The following is a 25,761-nucleotide window of genomic DNA, read 5'->3' as shown; positions in this document are numbered from 1 at the left end:
GATGCCGGCCCGGGCCCGGGCCCGTTCCAGGGCTGTTCCTCAGCTGCGGCTTTGCCCTCGCACAGCCCGGGGGGCCCTGAGAGCGCGGGGCGAGGCGGTGCCGTGTGCAGAGCCCGCCCCTCGCTGCGATTGGCCGGCTGTGCCGTCAGTCGTGGTTGTGGCGCGCTGATTGGTGAGAGCGGGGCGAAGCACGGCCCCGCTGGCGGCCTGAGGGCGGCCCTGGCTGGGCAGCGGCGCCATTGGCGGAGCGTCTGTGCGGGCCCGGGAGCGGCGGCAGCGGCCGGAGGCCGGGGAGGCGGCATTGGCGGAGCTGGGAGGCGGCCCCGGCGCAGGTGGGAGCCGCGCTGGGTTCTGCGGGGGCTCGGGGCTCGCTGCGGGCGGAGGGGGCGGCAGGGGTCTGCGGCGGCTTGCTTGTGCCGTGTCCGGCCCGTGGTGGCCCTGGGCCGAGGGCCCTGCGGGAGCGGCTGCCCGCGCTCTCCTTCCCGCCGCTGCCTGGGCAGGAGCCGCTGCCGGAGCAGCGCTGCCTCGTCCCGCTTGCTGTGGCTAGGACAGAGGTGGCTGCCCCGTCGCCGGGAGCGTGCGGGGAAGTTCACGTCGCCGGAGGTTTCTGTGCCCAGAGGAGACCGAGGAGTCCTGTAAAAGTGACTTTATTGCTGAGCAGAGGGAGAGGCCGTGGGGCATTTGCCGTACGGTCTCTCCCATTGTTGTAGTACTCAGCCTCCTTTTTATGCTCATTTTCCCGGCCGCATCTCCCTCTGCCTTTGCCCACTGGTTGAGGAACTTGGAAGGTTGAGACTTCCCGATGCGCCTGCTGCATGTCCTCGTTAATGTGCAGCCCTCCTTGTATATAGCATCCGATATTCATGGCTCTGTTAAGTCTTAGTTCTTTTCGAAGTTCAGGAATTTAGTATGATCTTAGCTGAGCAGCAGTCTGTGTCAATAACGTTTTCTGAAACGGATCGATTTTCCTATTACTTTCTTATGTACAAGTCCCTGCCCCATCGCCTATGAAATTCACACCATCTTTTTCTAAAGACAGATTTGTCTGCTTCCTTTGAATCCCTCGTCTTCCTATTTTCTGGATAATAGCCTTTGCAAACTTTTAATTTCCATTGACTCGGTCTCTTTTCCGGGGTGTTCTTTGGTTTTGGGATTATTCTCGGTGACCTCATTCCCTGTCCTTTTGTAGCCGTTTCTGGATCAGGAGGCCTGGCTGCCACCTGCATCCCCTTGCTTACCTGCTGGATGAGCTGCACTCCCAAGGTGTGGAGCATGGTAAAAAGATGAGAGTTGCTGTAGCACATAAGAGGAGAAACAGCATTCGTTTAACCCATGGTCTGCCAGGGAACCACGAAACCGTGTCCCATTCCCACCTTTCCATGCTTGGACTGATAGATAAACTGCTCTCCTATTTCCTTTGTTATCTTTTTCACCACTTTTGTCATCATCTGGGTGGTCAGGAGCTGGAGCTGTCTGGTTCTCATTTCAAGGACAGCTTGTAATCGAATGATGCCATTTATCATTGAAATGATAAATGGGTTCTCTGTCTCCTGGTATGAATTGGTTCGGGTTCCCAGGGGCTGGATCCATGGTGTTGTAGGATTTGTTCTGGCGGCCCTTCATCTTTTCCCCATTTTTGGGCGCTCCCTCAAGCCGGGGCTGTATCAATTTGGCACTTTTTTCTAATTACATCATCAAATACTTGAATTCCAACTGATTTCCCTGAACTTGTTAGAGCAAAAACCCCAGTGCTCTGATACACCCTGTATAGCATAGAGAGTGACAGCACATGTTGGGGTGGGCACAGGGATGATCCCCCTCCTTATTTTAGTGAAGTTTTCACAACATTCTCCATTTGCTGTTTTCCTTTGCAGCTTCACCAATTTCTGTTGCAGAGTCAGAGATCCTCACCATGGGCTCTGCCTTCAGCTGTGCAAATTGCATCTGTGCAAGCAGGCAGAGCTTGGGGTGAGGGGCAGAGGGAATCAGCCCAATTCCTGCCCCAGGCAAGAAGAGCCAGGAACTTTGTCCCCACTTTGCCCCAGCAGTGTTAATTTGCATTTCGAAAGCTCCTCTGCTGGCTGTCTGGAGTGCAGCTTCTCTTCCAGGGCAGCCATCAGGTGACTCACACTGCAAAAGCCAGGGTTTGGATTTTTGGGGGTTTTTCTGACCAGTGTTCTATTAACTGTTTATCAGTTAAAAGGTCACCTTTAAAGCTCTTGTAGTTTTTCAAATTGCAGCCTATAGGTGAACACCAAAAAACCCATGCCAAAATTTTGCAATCTCCAAAGGCCACACAAACACATGCACAAAAAGAATCCAAAGCAATAAATATTTTTTGACTTCTTCTGCTAATAATAAAAATTGAGTCTCACACTCCTGGCCCAAATCTTACTGACAATATAAAAGTAGGATTATTAAGAAAAAACATTCTCATGGTGGACTCTAATCCCAGGCAGCGCAGTGTGTGTGTAACTGAGACCCAGAGTGGAATTGTGCCGTTGTGTTCCCCAGCAGCTGCGGCAGTGCAGGCACAGAAAGCACTGAAGCTGCAGCAGTGGCAGCAAGGATTGGCCCCGGTGGCTGGAGATGCCAAAGGAGGGTGGCCAGGCGGAGGATTTGAGCAGAGGATGTGTGGGCAGGCCTTGCCCCGCTGTGGAGCCCTGGGTGCTGCTGCGCTGCCTTCAGTGCAGGCTTGTAGAGAGCTTGGCAGAAGAATGGTTAAACAGCAAGGGACATGAAACTGTAAAATTGGTCAAAATATGAGGGGCTACGTGACTGCTGCAATGGTCAGCATGACCCTGGGTGTAGAAATCAGGATATGTAGAAATCAGAGTCTGCAAGGATCAGGATGCTGAAACTGCTTAGTATGTAGAAATAGATAGAGAAGAACCAAGAAGTATCAACCACAAGAACAGCAAGAGCAACCGAACAAGACAGTTGCGCCAATCACACAGCAACCAATCATGAGCTTGGGTTTTGTAATATGCATGAGCTAATTAACGAGCATATATAAACTCTGTAATCTGTTGCAATAAACTGAGACTTGATGATCATGATATCATGAGTCTTGTCTCCCGCGGCACTTCTCCAACACAGGCTCAGTGGGGGCCTCCCATCCTCCTCCTGCAGGCGGGAAGTGCAAATCTCCGGGGCTTCAGAGCCCTGGAGCCGAGGCTGAGGGGTCCCCCGTGTTCAGCTGTGCTGGCGGCTGTTTCTGGCCTCAGGGCCACTTGGCATGGGCCACGCCACTTGGCCACCAATGGTGCTGCTTTGCAGTCCTTAGGCAGGGCCCGATGTCCTGCTTGGATGTTGGGAACAGCAAAGTGCCAAGGCAGGCTCTGTGCCAGCCCAGCTTCCTGTGGCAGAGATTTCACAAGAGACAGGATTCTGGCCACAGACTGCTTTAAATGTACATCCCTTATCTCCAGCCTGCACTAGGTGGAGAATTACCAGGGTAAGGAATTCCAGACATGAATTCCAGAGGGAGATAATTGAATATCTGCCCTGGGTCTGGTTCTTACTCTTGCCAAAGCCAATGGCAAAAGCTGTACCCATGGCATCTTGGTTTCTTTCCCCAGCTTCCAAAGGTGTTTCTTTCTTTCCCCATTCATTCTTTCTACCCAACCTGAGCTCTGGGATGCCAGGGGTTATGGAGGTCCCATTGTATTCCTAAAGCTGCCATAACCCCCTGAAGGATTTTTTTACTGTAAAAGAAGTTCTACTGTCTGAGTCTGTTGCTTCCACAATCCCTTCACTTGGAATTATTTCTTTTAGAAATGCCTTTATAAGTGATCTAGTGATTGCTGAAGAAGTCAGAATTGCTTTTGCCCCCCTTTTAGCTGACATGGTGTCACCAGAAGATATTGAAGCCTTGCTGCTCAGGGCATTTCAGTGCCAGGCTCTTAAAAGCACACACAGCTCCACCAGTTTGTCCTGCGCTTTGTCTAATTCCCCTTCCTTCCTGTGAAAAACGCCATTCACCTTTGTTAAAATTTCAGATGTTTAATAGTAATGAAAATAGTCATAACAATCAGGAGAATAAGAGACAATAAAAGTAAACAATTATGGAGTCCGGGTGCCTGGCACTCTGCCAAAATAGCACACCTTGCTAACAAAGGATTACTCCTTAAAGCAATAGCCTATTGCATATTCATATAGCTCATACATGATTCAAACATTCCTTTCAAACCAGGGTGTTTCTGCTTAATTTTAGACCCACCCCCCCCCCATTGTAAGTCAACCTTCTTGGTTCCTCGAAGTCTGAGCTTTTCTGAAAAGGAGACAATAATTCTTCTCTGGGGATCTTGGTGTCTGTTGCTGTGATCTCTATCCAGAGAGTGTAATGCGAAGAATTTCTTGATTATCTTTTGCATTCCTTGAGCTAGTTACAAAAAGTATCTTGCATCACATAGTTTCTATTTTAATATTATGCTCTAGGCTAAAAACTGTATGCAGCACACTACTTAAAAGTGATTAATACAGCACTACTTAGAAGAGATTACTACAGCATAACTTTCCAACATAACACATATAGTATTCATTTTAATATTTGCAAGGAGCCAATCGTATAATACGCATTTTTCATACTTCCCTCCCTTGGATTAGGGTGTTGCTTCTAGACACCACTTGTCCTGGTTGCTTCAAAGTAATTTGGAGAGGCTCCATATCTAATTTACCCATTTCCCTGAGGCTACCCACACTTCTGGGTTCACTTCAGCATAGGCCTGGCCAGACATGTGACAAAAACGTACAAGAGAACTAGCCTCTCTATCACCTTTTAGAATATCAATTTGCATTCCCAGTTTAGCAATCAAATCCCCTCCCTGTAAACTATAATCACAACTGAGAGCAAATAAAAATTCTTGCATTTCAAACCCTTCCCCATATCTGCTAAGAGTGGTTGAATAAAGCCACTCCTCTTTCCCCCTTCTCCCCTGAAAAATCCAAGACATTTTTAGCATTTTCCCCCCTTATGTCTAAGATTCAGAGTGGATGGAGAGGCTCCTGTGTCCATCAGGAGAGGCCTCCTCTCGATGCAGAACCACCCTGAATGTTCTCCAGGGCTCCAGTGTGGTGCCCTGGTGGGATGGGAGCTGTGACACCCCTGACAATCCATGTCCATCCAGGGGTGGACTTGCTCCTCCTGAGGGTGCTGCTGTCTCTGTTTCCAGTGTTCCTGTGCCCTGCAGCTGGAGCCCTGAGTCCTTCCCAGGGGCTGTTTGGGTGGGCTCTCCCCTGCCCAGGAGGGCAATGCCTCTGCCAGGTGCTTGTGGCCGACCCTGTCCCCTGGGTGCTGGGGCCCCCTTGGGCCCTGGGGTTGACCCCGAGGGGCTGTAGGAACTGTGTCATGGCCTTTGCCTTCAGCTTGGCCTTTTGCTTATCCCTTCTTGCATTCAGCTGCTGTGCCTTTGTGTCCAAGTGCTCCAGGGCTGCCTTCTGCCACTCCTGCAGCTCCACTCACTGCCTGTGGATGCTCATCCTCTGAGAGCTGCTGAACTTTCTGCAAAATCATTCGTTTTCCAATGACCCAATCAGCATCTCGATCCTTCCTTTATAATCCCCATTTCCCAGCTGTTCCTTTGTTTTCCTCTTTGTGCTCACGGTCCCCTCCGCAGCCTGTATCCCAGAGCCAGTCCCTGTCTTGCTGCAGTGTCCAAAGGCACCCCCCCCCGGCGGGCAGCGCCGGCAGTTCCACGGGGCCGGGCAGCGGCTGGGGCGTCCCGTCTCCTGGGGCCACTGCCGACCCTGCCTGGGGATGGTGGGGTGTCATGGGTTGATAAGGAAGTGAGTTTTCTTGGGAAGTGGTGGTCAGGCCAATCAGTGGTCAGATTTGAATATTGACACCTGGTGTAACCACTGAAGACATGGATCCGCCTCTGAGAACACAGGCGTTAAAAGCAGAGAGCTCCCAGGGGAGCGCTGTCTTTTGTTCTGGTCAGTGAAGAGTCCAGACCTCCCCTGCCCAGCCACAGGCTGGGTTGGGAGGGGAAGCCATGCGGCCTATAGCTGAGGTAGGCCGGAGCCCTGGAAAGAGAAGGGGGGTGAAGGGAATGGAACGGGCCAGCCCCTGCACGACGGAAGGGTGGAGAAACACTGAGATGTCTTTGTTTCCCCCCCTGCCCCCCCCCCCCCCCCAGAGGGGGGGGGAGAGAGAGAGAGAGAGAGAGCCTGTGCCACCTGGAAATTTGGTATCATGTGCCAGTAGTGCTGAGGAGGAGGAAGAGAAGGGGGGAGGAGGTGCCCAGCTGTGGGAGTCCTGGGCAGCCAAGATTTCAGTTGTCTTGGGAGCCGGAGACTTTTAACCATTTCCTGGGCAAAGAAAGCTTTGTGAAACACTACTCCTCCTTGATTTCAAAGAGAAGAGAGGCAGTCTGGGACCTGAGATGTCAGAAGAGATGGGAGAGAAATCCTAGGTGGGAGGAGATGATGGAGTGGCATTTGGCTGGACTTTTCTTGTATTGCCATAGACTGAACCAATTCTCCCCTACACAGACAGTGCATTTAGGGGGATGCAATGACTTGAGCCAAGAGAGTGCAGGTGTGAGAGTGACCTGCTTCAGTGAGTGATGTCATGTGCAGGAGTGGAGTGAACAGAGAAAAGTTGAGGAGGGTGTGGTGGTGCCCTGCCTGGGCCTGGTGGGGTCAGGCAGTGCTCGGCGCTGAGCCCCAGCTGCCCCACAGCCCCGGCCTGGCCCCGCAGCTCCCCACAGGCCCCCAGCCCATGCTCCCAGTCCCACAGCTCTGCGCCCGGTGCTGCGGCTCCCCACCACAGAGAAACACCCTGAAATGCCGAACTCTTTGTTTTCTTGTCCTGGAAACCGGGGATAGAAAGGATCTGGATCAGCTGGCAAATTTTGAGCATAAGACCCTGCTGAAATACATCCTGATCCTCAGGATTTTTCTCTTACTTGTCTTTTCCATCATCCTTTTTCATACCATGTAGATTTTTTCCTGCTGCTTCTTGCCTTCACCATATTCCTGCACACTCCCCTTCACCCAATCCCTTCCCAGCACACCAACACCATCCATCCCCTGTTGTCCAAATCCCTTCTCCACTTCCCTTATTGCCCCCCTGGGTATCCATGTCCTTAATTACCTCTGGGGGAATGTGCAAACTACCTCAACATTCTCCCAAGGGATCCTTCAGAGATATTTTGGGATCATCATCCCTTTAGCTAGGACCCCTCTTTGGCTTTCCCTTTTCTCCCCTCCCTGGGTGCCCTGCCATGTTCACTCCCTGAAGATCCCAGTGCACTCACTGATGAGATTTTCAGTGCTCTCTCCCTGCTGACTCTTCACAGACTCCCCTGATGTGTCACTCGTCTGTCTCCTGGTGACTCCCGGGTCCCCAATCAATCCCCGGTGCCGCTGCCAGCCAAGGGAGCCGATCACCCAAAGTGGGTGAGGCACCTTCAGCTGCGCTCCCTGCCCACCGCCCCGGAGGGTGGAAGGAATTCCGGATGAGCCCCAGGGTGTGCTGAAAAATTGACATCAGGAGAGGTTTCTGTCCAGAAAGCAGAGAGAGGAGTCCTGTAAAAGTAATTTCATTCCTAAAAATGGGAGAGGCCATGGGATCTCTCCAATTTATTGGGCTAAATGTTGGTGCTTTGGTTGTTCGTGGGGGCTGAATCATTATAATCTGGAGGGAGTTTGTACTGAATTGTGATGTTTGGGGAGGTTTTGATCTGTGTCTTGAAGTTTGGAGGATTTTTGGGCTCAATCTTAATGTTTTGGAGGTTCTTACAGACACAAGATGCCCAATGACTTCCTGAGATGAAGTGGGCAAGGAGGAACTCCCAGTCCAATGCGCTCTGTTCTTGTTTTTTCCCCAACCCAGGATTTTTCATTCCCAGGGTGTGGCTGGATGGAGGAGGAGGAAAAGCCCTGGAGATCTCGCACGAGAAGTGGCTGCAAACCCAGCCCAGGGAGCTGTGGGGAGGAAAGAGCCCCCTTGAGCCAGGAAGGCGGCCGGAGATCCAGCCGGAGATCGGAGCTGGTGGAGAAGGCTCATGGCAGGGAGAAGCCCCACAAGTGCTTGGAATGTGGGAAGGGTTTCAGCCGGAGCTTGCACCTAATTGAGCACCAGGTGATCCACACTGGGGAACAGCCCTACGAGTGTGAGGAATGTGGGAAGCGTTTCAGCTGGAGCTCCAGCCTGAGACTGCACCAGAGGTTCCACACTGGGGAACGGCCCTTTGAGTGTGGAGAGTGTGGGAAGAGCTTCAGGCTTAACTCCATCCTGATCCAACACCAGAGGATCCACACTGGGGAAAAGCCCTTTGAGTGTAGGCAATGTGGGAAGAGCTTCAGCCAGAGGGGCCAACTGATGCAGCACCAGGTAATGCACACTGGGGACCGGCCTTATGAGTGCGGGGAATGTGGGATGAGCTTCAGCCAGAAGGGCCACCTGATGCAACACCAGAGGATCCACACTGGGGAAAAGCCCTATGAGTGTGGGGAATGTGGGAAGAGCTTCAGCCAGAGCTCTGGCCTGAGGAAACACGAGAGGATCCACACTGGGGAAAAGCCCTACGAGTGTGGGGAGTGTGGGAAGAGCTTCAGCCTGAACTCCCAGCTTATGGAGCACCAAAAGATCCACACTGGGGAAAGGCCCTACAAGTGCGGGGAATGTGGGAAGAGCTTCAGAGACAGCTCAGCCCTGATTCGGCACCAGGTGATCCACACAGGGGAACGGCCCTACACCTGCTTGGAATGTGGGAAGAGCTATGGGTGGCACTCTGACCTGAGAAAACACCAGCGCATCCACACCGGGGAGAAGCCCTACAAGTGTCCTGAGTGTGGGAAGAGGTTTCAGATCAGCTCCAGTCTCCTCGTACATCAACGGTGTCACACAGAGGAGAGGCCCTTCCGCTGCCCCGACTGCGGGAAGGGCTTCAAGCTAAACTCCCACCTCACCGTGCACCGGCGCATCCACACCGGGGAGAGGCCCTACGAGTGTGGGGAGTGTGGGAAGAGCTTCTCCACGAGCTCAACCTTGACCAAACACCAACGGAGGCGCCACTAAGGGAAGCCCTGTGAATGCCCTGAGTGCGGGAAGAGCTTTGTACGCTCCTCCCAACTCCATTCCCCATGGGAGGATCCACTCTGGATGTTCCTTAGTGACCCTCATTGGGCAGAGCCCTGGTGATCTGTTGTCTTGGTGATCCATGTTGGGAAGTTACCTTGATGGAGTGCTCCCCATCTTCCTGGCTCCTTGTGGGCACCTGGATGAACTCAGGGGCAGGAACATCCATCGGGACACAGACCAAAAATGGGAATTCCTTGGGGAGAGTGGATTTGTTGACTTTCAACCCCATAAAATCTTTTGCATTCAATCCTGTCTTCTGGTGGCATCAAGGAATACTGAATGGACTTGGAGGTCTTTTCCAATTTCAGGGATTCCACGATTTTCATTTCCTATTGCCCAAGGGTGTCTGCTGCAGCCAAATGGTGAAAAACTTTGGAAAAAACCAAGATTTTGGAGACAGTGGGGTGGGAATTCCACCAGAAAAGATTCTTCCCTTCTACTCAAGTTCGTAGATCCTCAGCCGGCACAGACACGGAAATCCTTTCCTTTTGGCCTTGATTTGTTTTTTCATTTCTCTTCATCCCTTCAAAATATCCAATACTGTGGTAAAAATAAAGACATTAAACTAAGACATGGGTGTGGTTATGGTAGGACATGACATGGTGGGACACAGACATGGAGATTGACCTGTGAGTGTCCCGAGTGCAGGAAGAGCTTCGTGCACTGCTCCAGCTCCATCCCCCATGGGAGGGTCCAGGCTGGATGATCCCCAGTGACCCCGTTGGGCACAGCTGAGGTGATCCGTGGTCCTGGTGATCCCTGTTGGGTGGGGGGAAGGTGTTGGAGGGATTTCTTTCCCTTCTTGTGCTGCTGTGATTTGGTTGATAATAAATTCTCTCCCTGTGCCCAGGCTGGGTCTGTTGTGCCCACGCCAGGGCTCGGGGCGGGATTGCTCCTGTTCCTTCTCTCAACTCCCAGGCCTCTCCTCAGCCAATCAGAGAAGGCACTAACATAATTGATCCAATCAGAGCGCGCAGCACTGATGACGCCCCAGTTGCCAGGCAGTCCCGCAACACCCAGAGCTCCTCACCTGGACTCCACCCATGCCCACCCTCGCCCCCAGCGCCCCCCGCCAGGGGAATGTGGGGAGGGGGGAGGTGTCAGCCCCTGCCCGGCGCTGGCCATGGGGCGTGTGGAGGCAGCTGGGGCCCTTCTGGTGGTACTGGAGCCCCCCTGGCTGGGGGCACGGAGCTCCCAGGTGAGCGGGAGGGGAAGTGGTGGGACGGTGGGGAGAGAAAGGGAAATGGGGAGGTGGGACCACCAAACAGATGTTGGGGGGGGGGCGCTGGTGACTGGGGTGCTCTGGGAAAGGGAGAGGAAAATATGGAGAAGGGTGGAAAATGGGACTGTGGGAAGAAGGGTCCCTGTAGCATCCCATGAACTCTCCCACATAGGTCAATTCCCAAGTCCTCAGCCCTGGCAACAGCAGTAACTACTCACCATAGAGTTAGTCCTCCTGGGGAGAAAAACAGTCTCTCGTTTGGGCTTCTGTGCTGCAACTTTCCCAGTGTATCTTCCCCTGGTTTCTCCCTTCCCTGTCCTCTCACTGGAATGGTATCCCTGATGGCCACCCCCTTTTCCCTGGAGATCAAACCCCTCTGCCCAGCCCTTAGCTCCACCCCCCACCCCTTCCCCTCTTAAGCTATTTCCTCCACGTGATTGGGCTCTTTTTACCTCGCTGGGTTCCTTTCAGCCACATGTGATATCCTCTGCTGGAATGAAAGCCTGCAAAAAGAGCCTTTCTTGCCTCTGTCACTGAGCCAGCTGTGGTGAGTGTTGAGTGAGGGTCTGACTGCATAGCCTAAAAGTTATCTCAACTTGCTTTTCTATAGGAGAGGCCTGGGGGGGACAGATTATAGGCAGCAGCAGCCACTACTCAAACACCTGCATTTTTAATTGGTGCCCAAGGTGAGGCTCAAACCAACAACCCTCAGATTAAGCGTCTCATGCTCTACCAACTGAGCTAGCCTGGTGTCTTGGTTTGAAAAGACAGGAGTCTGTGAAAGAAGGCAAGGGCCTCCCGTGAAATGGAAAAGGTAAACCCCCTCCCTCCAAATTACCACAATTTCAAAATAAAAAGGCTCTCAGGCAAAGATATGGGAATGGGAATGACAGTTCTTTACTAGGAAAAAACTAAATAATAAATTTAAAAATGTAATTAGTATAAACAAAACTACTGATAGAGTCAGAAACCTGACATCCTGAGGAGTCAGGGTGTTGGTGATAGTCAGTTAAATGGTGGCTGCTCCTCCTGGAGTGGCAGATGAAATGCTGCTGAAGCGATGATCCCGTAGAAGGGTGTAGTTTTCTCTGAAGGTCTGGTGATAGAGTAGATGGGCCTGGTCTTCCTCTGGGAATCCAGTGAAGAGGCTGTGCTGATGTCCCAAAAAATGCTGATTTTAAGCAGGTAGGAATGCTTGGCTCTTCCCTCTGGGAGGAGCATCTCACAATGGGATGATGTAACTTTCTCAGTCATGCAGTGAGCCATTCAATGGCCCATTAACAGAAGATATCTCCCTGGAAGGAGACATTGTTCTTGGAAGAGATAAGAATATTGCCCAACTTAACAGAAGATACCTGCCCCACCTCCGACAGATGGCAAATAAAATATATGCTTCTCTTACAAGACAGGACATTATCCACCCCTTATTCTATTTCCATCTGCATCATAGTGAAATCTTACACCCAGTAGTTCTCACTTAAGACTAGGTTTCCCTGTGGTACACAACAGGTTTCCCCATCTTTCTGCATTGCCCACCAAGTGTAACCAGGTCCTTGAGCAAAAACAATCCCACGGATGGGTTTGTCTTTGCCTGAGGTGGGATTAATCCAAACAGTTTTTCCTAAACTACCTTTCATATATACTACAGGGACTTTATCTCCATCTACTGTATGCAAGGGTTCTGACTGGGCAGGACCAGCTCGATTGATGGACCCTTGGGTGTTGACCATCCAGGTTGCTTTTGCCAGGTTCATTTCCCAGTTTCTAAATGTTCCCCCACCAAGTGCCTTCAGGGTAGTCTTAAGGAGTCCATTGCACCGTTCAACTTTGCCGGCAGCTGGAGCATGATAGGGAATATGATATATCCATTTGATACCATGTTCTCTGGCCCAGGTGTTGATAAGGCTGTTCTTGAAATGGGTGCTGTTGTCAGACTCAATTCTCTCAGGTGTGCCATGTCTCCACAGGACTCGCTTTTCTAGGCCTAAGATGGTGGTCCGGGCAGTGGCATGAGGCACAGGGTAGGTCGCCAGCCATCCAGTGGTGGCTTCCATAATGGTCAGCACGTAGCACTTGCCTCGGCATGTCTGAGGCAGTGTGATGTAGTCAATCTGTCAGGCTTCCCTATACTTGTACTTGGACCACTGTCCACCATACCACAGGGGCTTCACCTGCTTGGCCTGTTTGATGGCAGCACATGTCTCACAGTCATGGATAACCTGAGAAATGCTGCCCATGGTTAGATCCACCCTTCAGTCTCGTGCCCACTTGTAGGTGGCATCTCTGCCCTGATGACCTGAGGCATCATGAGCCCATTGAGCCAGGAACAACTCCCCCTTATGGTGCCAATCTAAGTCTATCTTTGACACCTCTATTCTTGCTGCCTGATCTACCTGCTCGTTGTTTCGGTGCTCCTCATTAGCCCAACATTTGGGGACATGGGCATCTACATGACGGACTTTCACCATTAGTTTCTCCACCCGAGAGGCAATGTCTTTCCATATATCAGCAGCCCAGATTGGTTTTCCTCTACGTTGCCAGTTGGCCTTTCTCCACCTTCCCAGCCAGCCCCACAGAGCATTGGCTACCATCCACGAATCAGTATAAAGGTAGAGCTTTGGCCACTTCTCCCTTTCAACAATGTCCAGGGCCAGCTGAATGGCCTTGAGTTCAGTGAGTTGGCTCGATCCAGCTTCTCCTTCGGTAGCTTGTGCAACTTGTCATGTGGGGCTCCATATGGCTGCTTTCCACTTCCGGTTCATCCCTACGATGCGACAGAAACCGTCAGTGAAAAGAGCGTAGCGTGTTTCCTCTGCTGGTAGTTGGTTATATGGTGGAGCTTCATCAGTCCTTGTCGCTTGTACCTGCTCCTTGTCGTCAGTGAGACCAAAGTTTTCACCTTCCGGCCAGTTTGTAATTATCTCCAAAATCCCAGGGCGATTCAGGTTTCCAATACAGGCATGCTGGGTGATGAGGGCAATCTATTTGTTCCATGTGGTGTCAGTGGCATGGTGGGTAGTAGGAACCTTTCCTTTGAATATCCACCCCAGCACTGGGAGTCGGGGTGCCAGGAGGAGTTGTGCTTCCGTGCCAGTCACCTCCAAGGCGGCTTGAACTCCTTCATAGGCAGCTAAGATTTCCTTCTCTGTTGGGGTGTAGTTGGCTTCGGACCCTCTGTAACTTTGGCTCCAGAATCCCAGTGGTCGGTCTCGAGTATCACCAGGCACCTTCTGCCAAAGGCTCCAGGACAAACCATGGTTCCTGGCTGCAGAGTAGAGCATATTCTTGACTTCTGGTCCCGTCCTGACTGGGCCAAGGGCTACAGCATGAGCGATCACTTGCTTGATCTGGGTGAAGGCTTGTTGCTGCTCAGGGCCCCAGTGGAAAGTGTTCTTCTTGCGGGTGATCGGGTAGAGAGGGCTCACAATCTGCCTATACTCGGAAATGTGCATTCTCCAAAAACCTATGGCACCTAGGAAAGCTTGTGTTTCCTTTTTGCTGGTTGGTGGAGACATCGCCGTGATCTTGTTGATGACCTCAGCGGGAATCTGGCGCCATCAATCTTGCCATTACACTCCCAGGAACTGGATCTCTTGGGCAGGTCCCTTGACTTTGCTCACAACGGCCAATGGAGACACGATGGAGGCGGACATGGGGGTTCAGGGCCAGTGGGACCGCGAGAATGAGGTGAGGAGCACGGAACTACCGGGGACCGGACAGGGGAGTGGTCACAGGAGTGGCAGGGGAGAAAACCCAATAGGCAGCAGCCTGGGGCTAACTTCCATGGGGCGGGATAACCCGGAGGATGCACGAGGATACATGGAACTGGTAAGCTAACAAAGACCAGAACCCCAAATCTGAACCTAAAACCCAGGATGCAACAATTCCCTGCTTTAAAATATATAAAAAAGACAGTTGCTTTGAGTTGAATCTTCATGCAGTGGCCTCTTCTTCCAGCTTCTTCTGCTGCAGTGACTGTGGTGGCTGCTTTGCAGGTGGAGAGGGCCTGGAGCTGTTTTTTCCCTGGGTGTTTGGGGACAGGGGAACTGGGGCAACAACTTTATTACAACAAAGTGGACTGGGGACATAACTGGACTGAGGTAGTTGTATGGAGAGTGCCATTTAGGGGGATGTTGAGTCCCTTTCCTCTCTGCAGCACCAGCGATTGGATGCAACCACCTTGGTTGGTGGGATCATTGGTTGCATCCACTGGCACTGCATCGCTTTGACTCACAGACTGTTCTGGGATGTAAGGTTTGACATCCCTCCTGGGGATCCACCTGACTCCTGAAGGCGTGGATATGCAGGCATATCCCCGTCCCCAGGTCAAAAGTGGGAATGGACCCTGGATTTCTTTAGAGTCCGGATCCCTCACTAACACTGGAGGCCTCTCTTCCAGTTGGAGCTCCTGACGTTGTTTGAAATGTCTCAGGGCTGGCGGATCTGGTCTGTCAAAAGAGCAGTTTAGGAAATTGATGGGAAACAATGCCTTGCAGAGCCTCTCGTGCGGTGACAGCACTCACACATCCCTCCGCTGCTTCCGGAGGACCTGCTTCAGCATCTAGTGTGTTCTTTCTATTATGGCCTGGCCGGTGGGGGAGTGAGGAATCCCGGTCTTATGTTGGACCCCCCATTCCTGCAGGAAGCTACTGAGCTCCCTGGAAGTATAAGCTGGACCATTGTCAGTTTTAATTGTGGCTGAGACCCCTAAGGTGGCAAAGGCATGTATGAGGTGTTTTCTCATGTCTGAGGCCCTTTCCCCTATGTGGGCTGAGGCAAAAGCTGCCCCTGAGAAGGTATCCACAGTTACATGGACATTCCTGAGTTTCCCAAATCTGGGGACTTTTGTGACATCCATCTGCCATACCTCGCAACTGTGGAGACCTCTGGGATTCACACCTGCTCCCAGTGTTGGTAAAGCTGCCTCCTGACAGTTGGGGCACGAGGCCACAATTTCCCTGGCTTGGTCATGCTGCAGAAGGAACTGGCGTACCAGACCTGCGCCATTTTGATGGAACTGCTGATGGCTCAGCCTGGCCTGCTCGACTATACTTGGCTGGCCTCCCAGCTGTACTGGGGCTGCCAGGGTGTCTGCTCTGTGGTTCCCCTCAGCAATAAAGCCTGGGAGATCCGTGTGTGACCTCACAGGCACCACATAAAAGGGATGCTCACAGCTAGAAACCAGGTGTACCAATTTTGTGAGCAACCCGAAGATGACTTGATTTGGGACCTCCTTGATGACTGCATGTTCTGCTCTAGACACTGCTCCTGCTACATGCACAGAATCTGTTACCAGATTGAAAGGTTGATCAAATTTTTCAAAAGCCCTCATGACAGCATCCAACTCAGCTGCTTGTGGGGAACCTTCCACTACTTTAACATCAGATTCCCACAGCTGAGTCTCTGGGTCCCTCCAAGTCACCACTGACTTGTGGGACTTCCCTGACCCGTCAGTGAACACTGTTAGTGCTCTGAGTGGCTTTTTTTTTTGTAATTCTTTTGGTAACAATTTGAACTCTGTGTTGAACACATGATGGCCAGGATGTCCAATTTGAATTTGGCCTGAGAAGCTGTCTAGAGCAAACTGCAAATTCTCATTTTGCCTTAAAAGATGTTCGAAGGTCTCCTTGGCCATTTTCCCCATGGATGTTTTGATGGGGAGGTGGATACATGTGAAGTCACAGCCAGCTAGTACTTGCAGACGAGCCCTGGCCCGTATTATCAGCTGCGCCATCAGCTCTTGTGGCCTGGTGATACTTTTGGACTGTCTGTGGCCAAGGAACACCCACTCTATTATCAAGAGGGGGTCCCGTTGGCCCTTGTTCCACTGGAATATCATACCATATAAATGGGGTAACTCACCCAGGATGATGAAGCGGAAAGGCAGCCCTGGTTGACAGCGATCGGCTTGCCTGCTCGCTATGGCGGTCTGGACATTGTCAATGCGGCTCTGGCCTCCCGGGTCAGGACTCTCGGGGAACTTAAACCCTCATCCCCCTCCCTTTCTGCTAACAAGTCAAAAAGAGGGGATAGTTCCCTCATGGTGAGTCCCAGCCACGGCCTAATCCAATTTAATGATCTGCACAAGCGCTGGATGTCATCAGCGTCTTGGGGTTGTTGCTTATCTGAATTTGTTGAGGCCTAATTGTTTGATTATTAATTTCCAGGCCCAGGTACTTTCAGGCTGGCAGCAACTGTACCTTCTCTTTTTGCAACTCAAATCCAACCGCCGACAAGGCCCTAACAGTGTCCTCCAGAGCCGCTTGCAGGACCTCGCTGTCAGGGGTACAAATCAGCACGTCATCCATGTAGTGATAGAAAATACAGGATGTCCACTTGGCACGCATGGGGGACAGAACCCTGGAGACATACCACTAGCATATAGTGGGGGAACATTTAAGCCCCTGAGGTAGTACAGTCCAGTGGTCGCGCTTCATGGGGGCTTCTCTGTTGATGGAGGGTACAGGGAAAGCAAAACAGGGAGCATCATCTGGATGTAATGGGATTTGAAAGAAGCAATCCTTAATATCAATACGGCCAAATTATAATTTTGGGGTAGCATTGATGGAGATGGCATACCCAGTTGGAAAGAGCCCATATCATCTACTGCTTCATTAATTTTTCTTAAATCGTGGAGGAGTCACCACCTGTCCTTCCCCGTTTTTTTAATTACAAACACCGGAGAGTTCCACAGGCTGTTTGTTTCTACTATGTGACCTTTTGCCAATTCTTCCTCCACTAATTTTGTGAGCACCTGTAGTTTCTGTTTACTCAGCGGCCACTGCTCCACCCAGACGGGCTTATCTGTGAGCCATGTTAATTTCTGAGTGGGGCGCTCCTCAGTGGCTACACCTAAAAATGCTGGGGGGCTGGAAATTCCAATTTGGCTCCCCCACTGAACCATGGTGTCTCTCCCCATAATGTGAATTCGCAATTGACCACCAACGGACGTACTGAGGCCAACAGCCCATTCAGACCCTTAATTTGGACAATATTTTTGGATTGCCTTGCAGGCTGTGGCCCACCTAGTCCTGACTGGCATGGCCACACTCTGCTGCTCCCAGTGTGATGGTCACTTGTGTGGTGGGATGACCGTCACATCTGCCCCTGTGTCCAACATCCCCTGAAGATATGCAGAACGCCCCTCACACTTGAGTTTACACCCCACGAGGGGTTTTTCCTCTCCCAACTTCCCAGCATAAAAGACTGAGAGTTCCAAGTCATTGCACAGAGCATGAGGAATCGGAATTGCCTGTGCAATAACTTGGCCCTTTGGTAGGAAGCGGGGGGTTGGACACAGTGTGCTGCGAGAGAGAAGAGCCTCGGACTAAGGGTGGAAATCACTGGAGGAACCTCTATCTCTAGTGGGGTGCTTTTTGTGTCTCCAACTATGAGGTACCTGCAGTTCAGAAGGTCTTCTTTCCTCCTGGTTTCACAGTGGCAGATGTGCGATAGAAGCTCTGCCTCCGCTATGAAGAATTGCCAGCCTCGGAATGGAAGTGGACAGAATTGGTGAGTCGGAGCTGATAAGGCTCCCTGATGTCAGTGGTTGAGAGGCAGCCGCTCGCAGATGGAACTAGATGGTGAGTCATGGCTCCTCACGCGGCACCACGACTTGCCTCATTTTTATCAACACGCGAAGCAAGTGCGCGTTCATTCCCTAGTTAGTTTTTTGAAATGGTGGGGTTTCCATCCCCGCTCCCTCCTCTCACAGCCCTGGGCGGTGCAGTCTTTAGAAGTGGGCAGTGATCCTGAAAGTGTCCTTCCTGATGGCAGTGGAAGCACCAGCGTGTGGATGGAAAGCACCTTGGCACTGAGTTCCTTGGAGGAGCAGCAGCTGATGCGACCAGCTTATCTCTTTGTCTCTTTGGGGCTTCCTCCTCTGTCAGGTGTGCTTTCAGGGTGCACTCCTCGATGATCTGGTCGAGGGTTGGCAGTGGTGAGGCTGGCAGTGACAGGATGATTCTTTTGCACATTGCATTAGTGTTCATGTGCACCACTTCTAGGACCAGTCCATCTCGGTGCTCAGGTCTCTCCACCCGTCTCTCGACCGCTGCCCGGACTCTGTCTACGAAATCTACAAAAGGCTCTGCAACACCTTGTTTAATTGCAGTATAGGGCACCACCGGATCCTTGGTGGGCATGCCCAGGAATGCACGCTCTGCTGCACCCCTGGTCATGTCCAGCATGGCTGTTGGAATTCCCTGAGCCTGTAGTTGCCCCTCACTCCATTCTCCCTCACCCACGAGATGGTCTAAGGTGATTGATTCTTCCACGAAATCCAGGCTGTAAGGCCCCTCTCGGATTTCGGGAAGCAGGTCTGCTGCCAGTTTTTTCCACCTCCTCTCCCACAGGCTGTATTCCAATGGGAGAAGCAGGCAGCTGAACAGACACTTAAGGTCTGCTGGCTCTACGGTTCTGGATGTTAAAGTTGCTTTTAGAATGCCCTTAAAGAAAGGGCTTGCTCTGCCAAATTCATGCAATGTTTTGCAGACCTCTTTCACTGATTCATAGGGAAGGGGTGCCCATGTAGGGTTCTCCCCTCCCCTGGCGTAGGAGGCTGGAGTGCGGAGCGACTGCTCAACTTCATAGACTGGGCCCGTCCCCTCCCCTCCCCCGCTCCCCCCCCCGGGTATCTGAGGAGCAGGAGGACATGGGGGCAGGTACGAGGGACAGGGCGGACAGGGCAGGGAGAATCTTCTCCCTGGGACAGTGGGGCAGAGGTGAGAGAACCCTCCCTGTCGGGGGAGGGTGGGGATGATGTTGCAGTAGGAAGTACATGGAAGGAGGGAACACCCACCCGAGGGGGAACAGGGGGTGGGGTTGCAACCCGATGCCTTGAGTGGGCGGTGCCCATGCCCACAGGGAAGCAGGAGGGGGTGGGGTCAAACGTGGGGACAAAGGGGACAAAGGGATTGTGGGAAGCGGAAGCCCTGCCCTGTGGCCACTCTCCATCTTGGGAAGACAAAGACCCAAACCATGTGGCCACGGCTTCCTCAGGGGAAGAAAGAAAAGGGTTCAGGGAAACTGAACAGCGTGGGGTAGTGCCAAAATGGGGATTCTTAACTGGGAAAAAGGGATTGGGAAAGGGGTTTTGGGTCGGTTCCTCAGCGAAGCAGACAATTTTGCCGAGGCAGGGTCGCCGGGGGGCCTTGGGGGAGCCAGGAGCACGGCCCACGTTTGTGGAGCTGCCCTGCGTCTCATATCGACAGGGTACCCACCCCGCCCACCCGGGTTAGGGGAAGAAGGGATAGGAGACAAGGATGGGGAAGCAGTTTCAGGGAAAGCAACAGATTTTCTTGATGGCTTTTCTCCTTCTCCATTCACATTCCACGCGGACTCTGTTTTTACAACCTCCAATATTAATAAATAGAGCTTTGGGAAGCAGTCTTTTACGGAGGGATCTCTGTCGATTCCCTCTGCTAACCTCGCTCCCACCCACTCCTAGAATTCCATATTGTAACCATCCTCCGCAGTTACGTGGGGGAAGGAAAAGCACAGCCACCATACAAATTGTTTAACTGAACTTTTCTTGGGGTAGGGGCCCTTTACCGATAAAATCCCCTTAATTTGGGTATAGAATTCCCTTTGTTGGGTAGATAGCACGGTCCCCATGCTATTTTTACCCAACTACTTCACCCCTGGTGCAGAAAAAGTGGGAAAAAAACCCAAAAACCACGAACGACCCAAGTGGCCGCTGCTTCACACTGCGCTGTCCATACCCTTGGAAACACGGCAAAGCCCACTCAAGTGAAGGAGAGCATAGCTCCGCTACCCCCCACCGCTAAGTACTCACCAAACCGAGATTTTCGCAAATAAAACTACTACTAGGATTTTCTTTCCCAGGAAGCGTCCGTTCTTCAGGTTTCCGTGGCCGTGAATGGCTATGCTTCCAGTCCCACGCATGAAAACACGGCGTGCTTGGGTGGCGGAGACGTCACTGTCTTACTCTGGGGGGCTATTCGCTCCTGTTTTCAGTCCGGCGCGGAGCACTTTTTCCGCGGACCGCAATTCTGCGGTGGTGGCGAGTTTCTGCACAGACCACGCTTGCTCGTCTCGGCAGCATTGCTCACTGGTTGGCGGTGCGGCGCGGAATGGCTTTGCAGCGGCGGCGGCTCTCTCCACACAGCTCCTGGGTGCTTTGCGGTGACTCTCGGCCTGCGCTGGCCGTGGCCCCACTGTTGGTCGCCACTAGCGGTTGTGTGTTGCTTTTCCCAGCCCCAGTCAGCTCCTGAGCGCCCAGCTTGGCACCTCGGCTTCTCATCAGGGTCAGTGTTCACGGTTACTTCCAGGCGCTTCTGCAGCTGCGCCCCGGGGTGGGCTGGCCATGCATTGCCGTCGGCACGTGGGAAGAAACGAAGAGGCAGGAATTCGTCCAAATCCGTCCACGTGGTGGATGCTTTATTGGCTGTGGAGCCGCGATGGAGAAGATGTAGCCCGCTTCCAGCCTCGCTTGGATGAATCTGGCCCCGAGGCTGGAGGGGAGCGGGATGATATAGGGGTGGGACAGGGAGAATAGGAAACATTCCCGCCCAATGAAATCAGATGCCATGGCATTGACATATGCCACAGCGACCAAAAGGAACACAACGGGGCAGACACTGGGCTTCGGGGCCAGTGGGATCGTGGGAATGGGGTGATGAGCATGGAATTCCCAGGACCGGATGGGGAAGTGGTTACAAGGGTGACAGGGGGAAACTCCAATGGCAGGCAGCCTGGAGCTAACTACAGTGGGGGGGAAACCCGGGGGATGCACGAGGATACACAGAACTGGCTTAACTGACAAAGATCAGAACCCCAATCTGAGCCCAAACCCAGGATGCAACAGTATGGTTCAAGATAATGTGTCTTTAGCTTTCAGTTTTATACAAGCACAGTTTTGGATGCAACCAACAGCAGGTTTGATCATATGGCAGGGGGTGAAAGTAATTTTCCAGCTGAAATTCAAAGGATTGTCTGGGATAATGTGATTGATTCTGAGACAAAGTTCCAATCCTAATGGACTAGGGTAAATTTTCGGATTATATAAAGAAATCTCAGAAGCATCTGTGACCTATGATCCTGCTTCTAATGTGGCCACTGCCTATGTACTTACTGTACGTAATGCCACTGTTTATGTTATCCACCCCATCATCGCCCTAGGATTAAATAATGAAAAATGGTGCTCTACCCCCCAGAACATAGGGTGTGGGCACGAAAGGTGAATGAAAAGTGGCTAACAGTAAACTTAGAATCTTGTGCTACTACAGAACAACTAGGATACATTTGTGAAAGCAATGCTCAAGATGTGTGTCTTGACACTGAACAAAGTATCTGCCACTTCGAGATTCATCCAGTCACTGATCAGAAAACTGTGCTTGTATATACTAGTAAAGATTGTGCGTGCTTGAGAACTCCTTGTGCTATTGCAATTGTGCCTAGTAGGTCAAATGTACATAGTAAAGCATTAAGGGACACGTATTAACATAAGGATTTGCATTAAGCAAAATAATTTACTTCTCATCTTAGGGAAAGGGGGAATGAGACAGAGTGAAAATTTAACAAGGTAGAAATCCATTTGGATTTAAGTGAAATGTGCCACTTTAATCTTGCTAACATAAGTAAAAGATGCTGTTAAGTCTGGTAATTGCGGCACTAGCAAAACTGCCCCAGTTGAGGAGAAAGAATGTGAATTTCCAAGCTAAAGAGGTAAGAGATAAGAAAGACTCCTCGGACCTTGAAACAGACAGGGCAGAGTGACCCAGGAGTTCTCTCTGTACTTTCTGACAAAAACTGAGTACAAGTGTAAATAGCTGTAAGTGTAATGCAAAATCAGCAGAATTAATATGCATTAACCTATTGTGAAATTCTATGCATATGTAAATTAGTAAGAGGCATAAAAAAAGGATTGGGAGTCCTCAGGGGCGTGCATGTCCTTTGAAGGGGAAAGATCCCTCACATGCATCTAGCACTGAAATAAACATACCGTCCCTACAAATCTTTATTGGAATTGTGGGGTTTTGATTTTTTGTCCTTGTTTCACCCAATAAGTTAGAGAATCATAACGTCAAAATTACCTGAAATACAAAAGAACAAAACAATTGCATGTAAACAGGTACCAGAGTCGAGACAGGTAGTCAAAGTAACCTACAAATAATAGGACAATGGCTACATCCTTTGAGTCAACAAGACTGTCTTTGAAATAATGGCACGATAAGATATCCTATAGGATGGTCTGGGGGCATCTCAAGTAAATAGCAATGCTACTTACCACATTATAAAAAGGTTACAGAAAATGTTACAGAAACCACTGTAGTACGGAAGTGTGAGGCAAAAGATTAGAAAGGCCAAAGAGAGCCTTAGGAATGCCCGTAGTCTCTAAGTATAATACAGAAATTCCAATATATAGCAAGAACCCCTTGGTGTATTAAATAGGAAGGTTCCAAAAATAAAACAGATCCAACAGTAGTGAACACTGCCAATAGTAGTAAAATAAAGGCCGACAAAGTAAGTTAGTGGGCATGTAATAAATCTTCTGATTGCACTTCTGATAATATAGAGATAAAACAAATGCCACCACTAGCAATAGCTTTACAAATTGGTTGTGCCTGTAGAGGAATCAAACATAAACAAAGGAAATTATAAAATAATCACAGGATGTATCATGAGTACAATCTGAAGTCCAGGACAATTTGTATGGGCAACAAGTGATGGTAAGTGGACAACACATCTACGCGTAGATGGGAAAGTAAAAGAGATTACTTTAGGCCTCCCTACTTTATGTCCAATTTAGAAAAAGTCCCCATTTAAGGGAAAACACAAACTTCTGCAGATAAGAACAAGATGAGAAGTTCCAAATGATGAAAATCAAGATGACACTTGGCAAAAACCCTCTAGTGGAGTGAAATTTGGGTGGGCCCTAGAGTCTTTGCTCAGTCCCATAGCAAACTATCAGAATAGAAAAATGTTTTACAAACTTACAGGTCAGTTAGATAGACTGGCAAGAGTCACTAAGGAAGGATTTAAAGAACTAAATATACAATTACAAGCCATCACAGAAATGACTTTACAAAATCGATTGGCCTTAGACTTGTTACTTCTGAAAGAGCACAGAGTGTGTGGATTTTTAAAGGGATGGATTGATCATTGCTGTGTCCACATCCGAAATGTAACTGCAGATGTAGAATATTACATCAATCAGTTGAATAGAGCATGAACACAAGAAGAGCAAAAAGATTTGACTATGAGCTAGTTAGACAAAGTCTTCAAAGGGTTAAGGTGGAAAGTGAGTTCATAGATTAAGTCTATCATTGAGAGTGCAATAATCCTATTTATTGTGTTCTTAGTAATTTGGTTCATCTACAGTGTCCTAAAAGGAGAACTACAGAAGAGGATGTCCTGGAACTGAAAGATAATAAAGGCACTGACACGGGATCCACACCCATCATCCTCTGATCCTCCAGTTCGTGACAGCATCCATGACAACGTTTACATCAATCCTGAATTTGAAGAACATTATGTATAAACTCAGAAGCTAAAAGACTGTATCAAGTTAAAGCGTTTGCACTTATAGTGAAGTGAAAATACTTTCAGAGGGGGGAAAATAATAGTAAAAGGTTTTAAAATCATGGGGATTTGGGGAGTTAGAAGGAAAATTAAGCTTAGTAGGCCCTGGGAAAATGCCCTGGGAAAGTATAGGCCTTGTACTTGCTAGAACTGCACCTGTGTAGCTAGTATATGATAAATGGTATAATTGTTAGATGTGATGATTGGATATAATTACTGTTTAATCGTAAGAATAATCATGAGAAACTGTGGTCAGGGGCTTGAGAAAGATCATGAGAAACTCATGCTTGAATAAAGTCAATGTATACAATAGAACAATATAAGTTTAATAATTAGTATGTAAGTTATATAACAAGAGAATATAAAATACATTCAGCTCGAAAGCCATGTCGGAGTCAGATTTGCGTCTGTACACCTGATTCCCAGAGCTCTACAATAAAAGCACCTGCATAGAATCATATTCCGTGATTATGTGTGTTCCTGAACGCTAACACAAGCAAAAGCAAGGGCAAAAGCAAAAAGCAGGAGCAAGAGCAAAGCGAAGCAAGCCAGCCAGCAAGCCCTAGCCTCTCCTAGACAGAGACCATGGGGGGAGGTGAGCTGGCTGATAACGAGACAAAATAATCCTTCACTTTTCAGAGTCAGTCCTGAAGGCACAGAACATAATATCGAGCATGAACAGAACACACGACTGGGGATACAAGCACCATAACGTCACCCTAGGACAGGTTGGTGACATCACACCTGGTGGGGTGGACAGGTGAGGGGGGAGGGGACAGCTGGGCACAATGGTGACATCACGCCCAGGTGAGCCTGGAGGTCACACACTTGGATGATGTCACACCTGGCAGGGGTCACGTCACACCTGGGCAGGAGGGGGATGTGGACAGGTGATGTCATGGCCAGGTGACCTGGTGATGTCACACCTGGGTGGGGATGATGTCATGACCAGGGGATACCACACCTGAGTGGGGTGTGGTGGAGAGGTGATGTCACACCTGGGTGGGTGGGTGATGCCATAACCAGGTCCCACCCACACCTGGGCACTTGGAACCCTCACACCTGGATCCCCCCCCACACACACCTGGATCCCTCTCACACCTGGATCTGCTCAGACCTGGATCCCTTTCATACCTGGATCCCTCACACCTGGATCCCTCACACCTGGATCTGCTCACACTTGGATCCCCCACACCTGGATCCTCCCTCACACCTGGTTCCCTGAGTCCCCACCCACCCAGATGCTGGGATTCCTGCACACCTGGATCAGCAGTTCCCAGCACACTTGGGCACCTGCACCCAGCCCAGACACACCTGGATCCCTCTCAGGGCACCTGGATCTCCTCAAAACCCACCTGGAACCCCCCAAAGACACCTGGATTCCCCCAGAACCCACCTGGAGCCCTCCAAGGACACCTGGATCCCCCCAAAAAGCACCTGAACGCAAGGAGGAACACCTGGGACTGCCCCTGGGACACCTGAAACCCTCCCAGGAACACCTGGATGCCTCCTGAGCACACCTGGAGCCACCAGGAATACCTAGATCCCCCAAAAAAAACACCTGGGACACTCCCAAAAACACCTGGAAATGCCTCCGGGACACCTGGATCACCCCTGGGACACCTGAACCTCCCTCAAGGACACCTGGATCCCCCCCAAAACCACCTGGGCCCAAACAAAAACCACCTGGATCCCCCCAAAGGCCACCTGGGCCCATGCAGGATCACCTGGAACTCCCCCAGGACCACCTGGGAGCCCACCCCAAAAACTCACCTGGACCCCCCTAAAAACCACCTGAGACCCCCAAAACCCACAGGGACCCCCCCCCAAATCCATCTGGACCCACCCAGGAACACCTGGGATGCCCCAAAACTCACTTGGACTGCCTCTAAGTCCACCTGGA

At 50.8% G+C, this 25,761-nt stretch overlaps 1 protein-coding gene and 1 long non-coding RNA gene across 2 annotated transcripts; both read left to right on the top strand.

Annotated features, from left to right (window-relative positions):
- Positions 1–248: 248 nt before the first annotated feature.
- Positions 249–24,318, top strand: LOC128801801 (uncharacterized). The gene is made up of 3 exons (XR_008435245.1): positions 249–332; positions 17,752–17,896; positions 23,658–24,318. It is a non-coding gene; the product is annotated as an uncharacterized LOC128801801 (long non-coding RNA).
- On the top strand, positions 5,875–9,660 carry LOC128801749 (zinc finger protein 135-like). Its single transcript, XM_053967841.1, has 2 exons — positions 5,875–6,014; positions 7,841–9,660. Exons 1-2 carry the CDS (start codon positions 5,997–5,999, stop codon positions 9,026–9,028), a joined length of 1,206 nt encoding a protein of 401 aa, XP_053823816.1. The 5' UTR covers positions 5,875–5,996; the 3' UTR covers positions 9,029–9,660.
- Positions 24,319–25,761: the final 1,443 nt, after the last annotated feature.

This window comes from Vidua chalybeata, chromosome 31 (genome assembly GCF_026979565.1).
Source record: "Vidua chalybeata isolate OUT-0048 chromosome 31, bVidCha1 merged haplotype, whole genome shotgun sequence".
Lineage (NCBI taxonomy): Eukaryota > Metazoa > Chordata > Aves > Passeriformes > Viduidae > Vidua > Vidua chalybeata.
The sequence above is the reverse complement of the archived record's forward strand: the minus strand, read 5'-3'. Positions and strand labels throughout refer to the sequence as shown.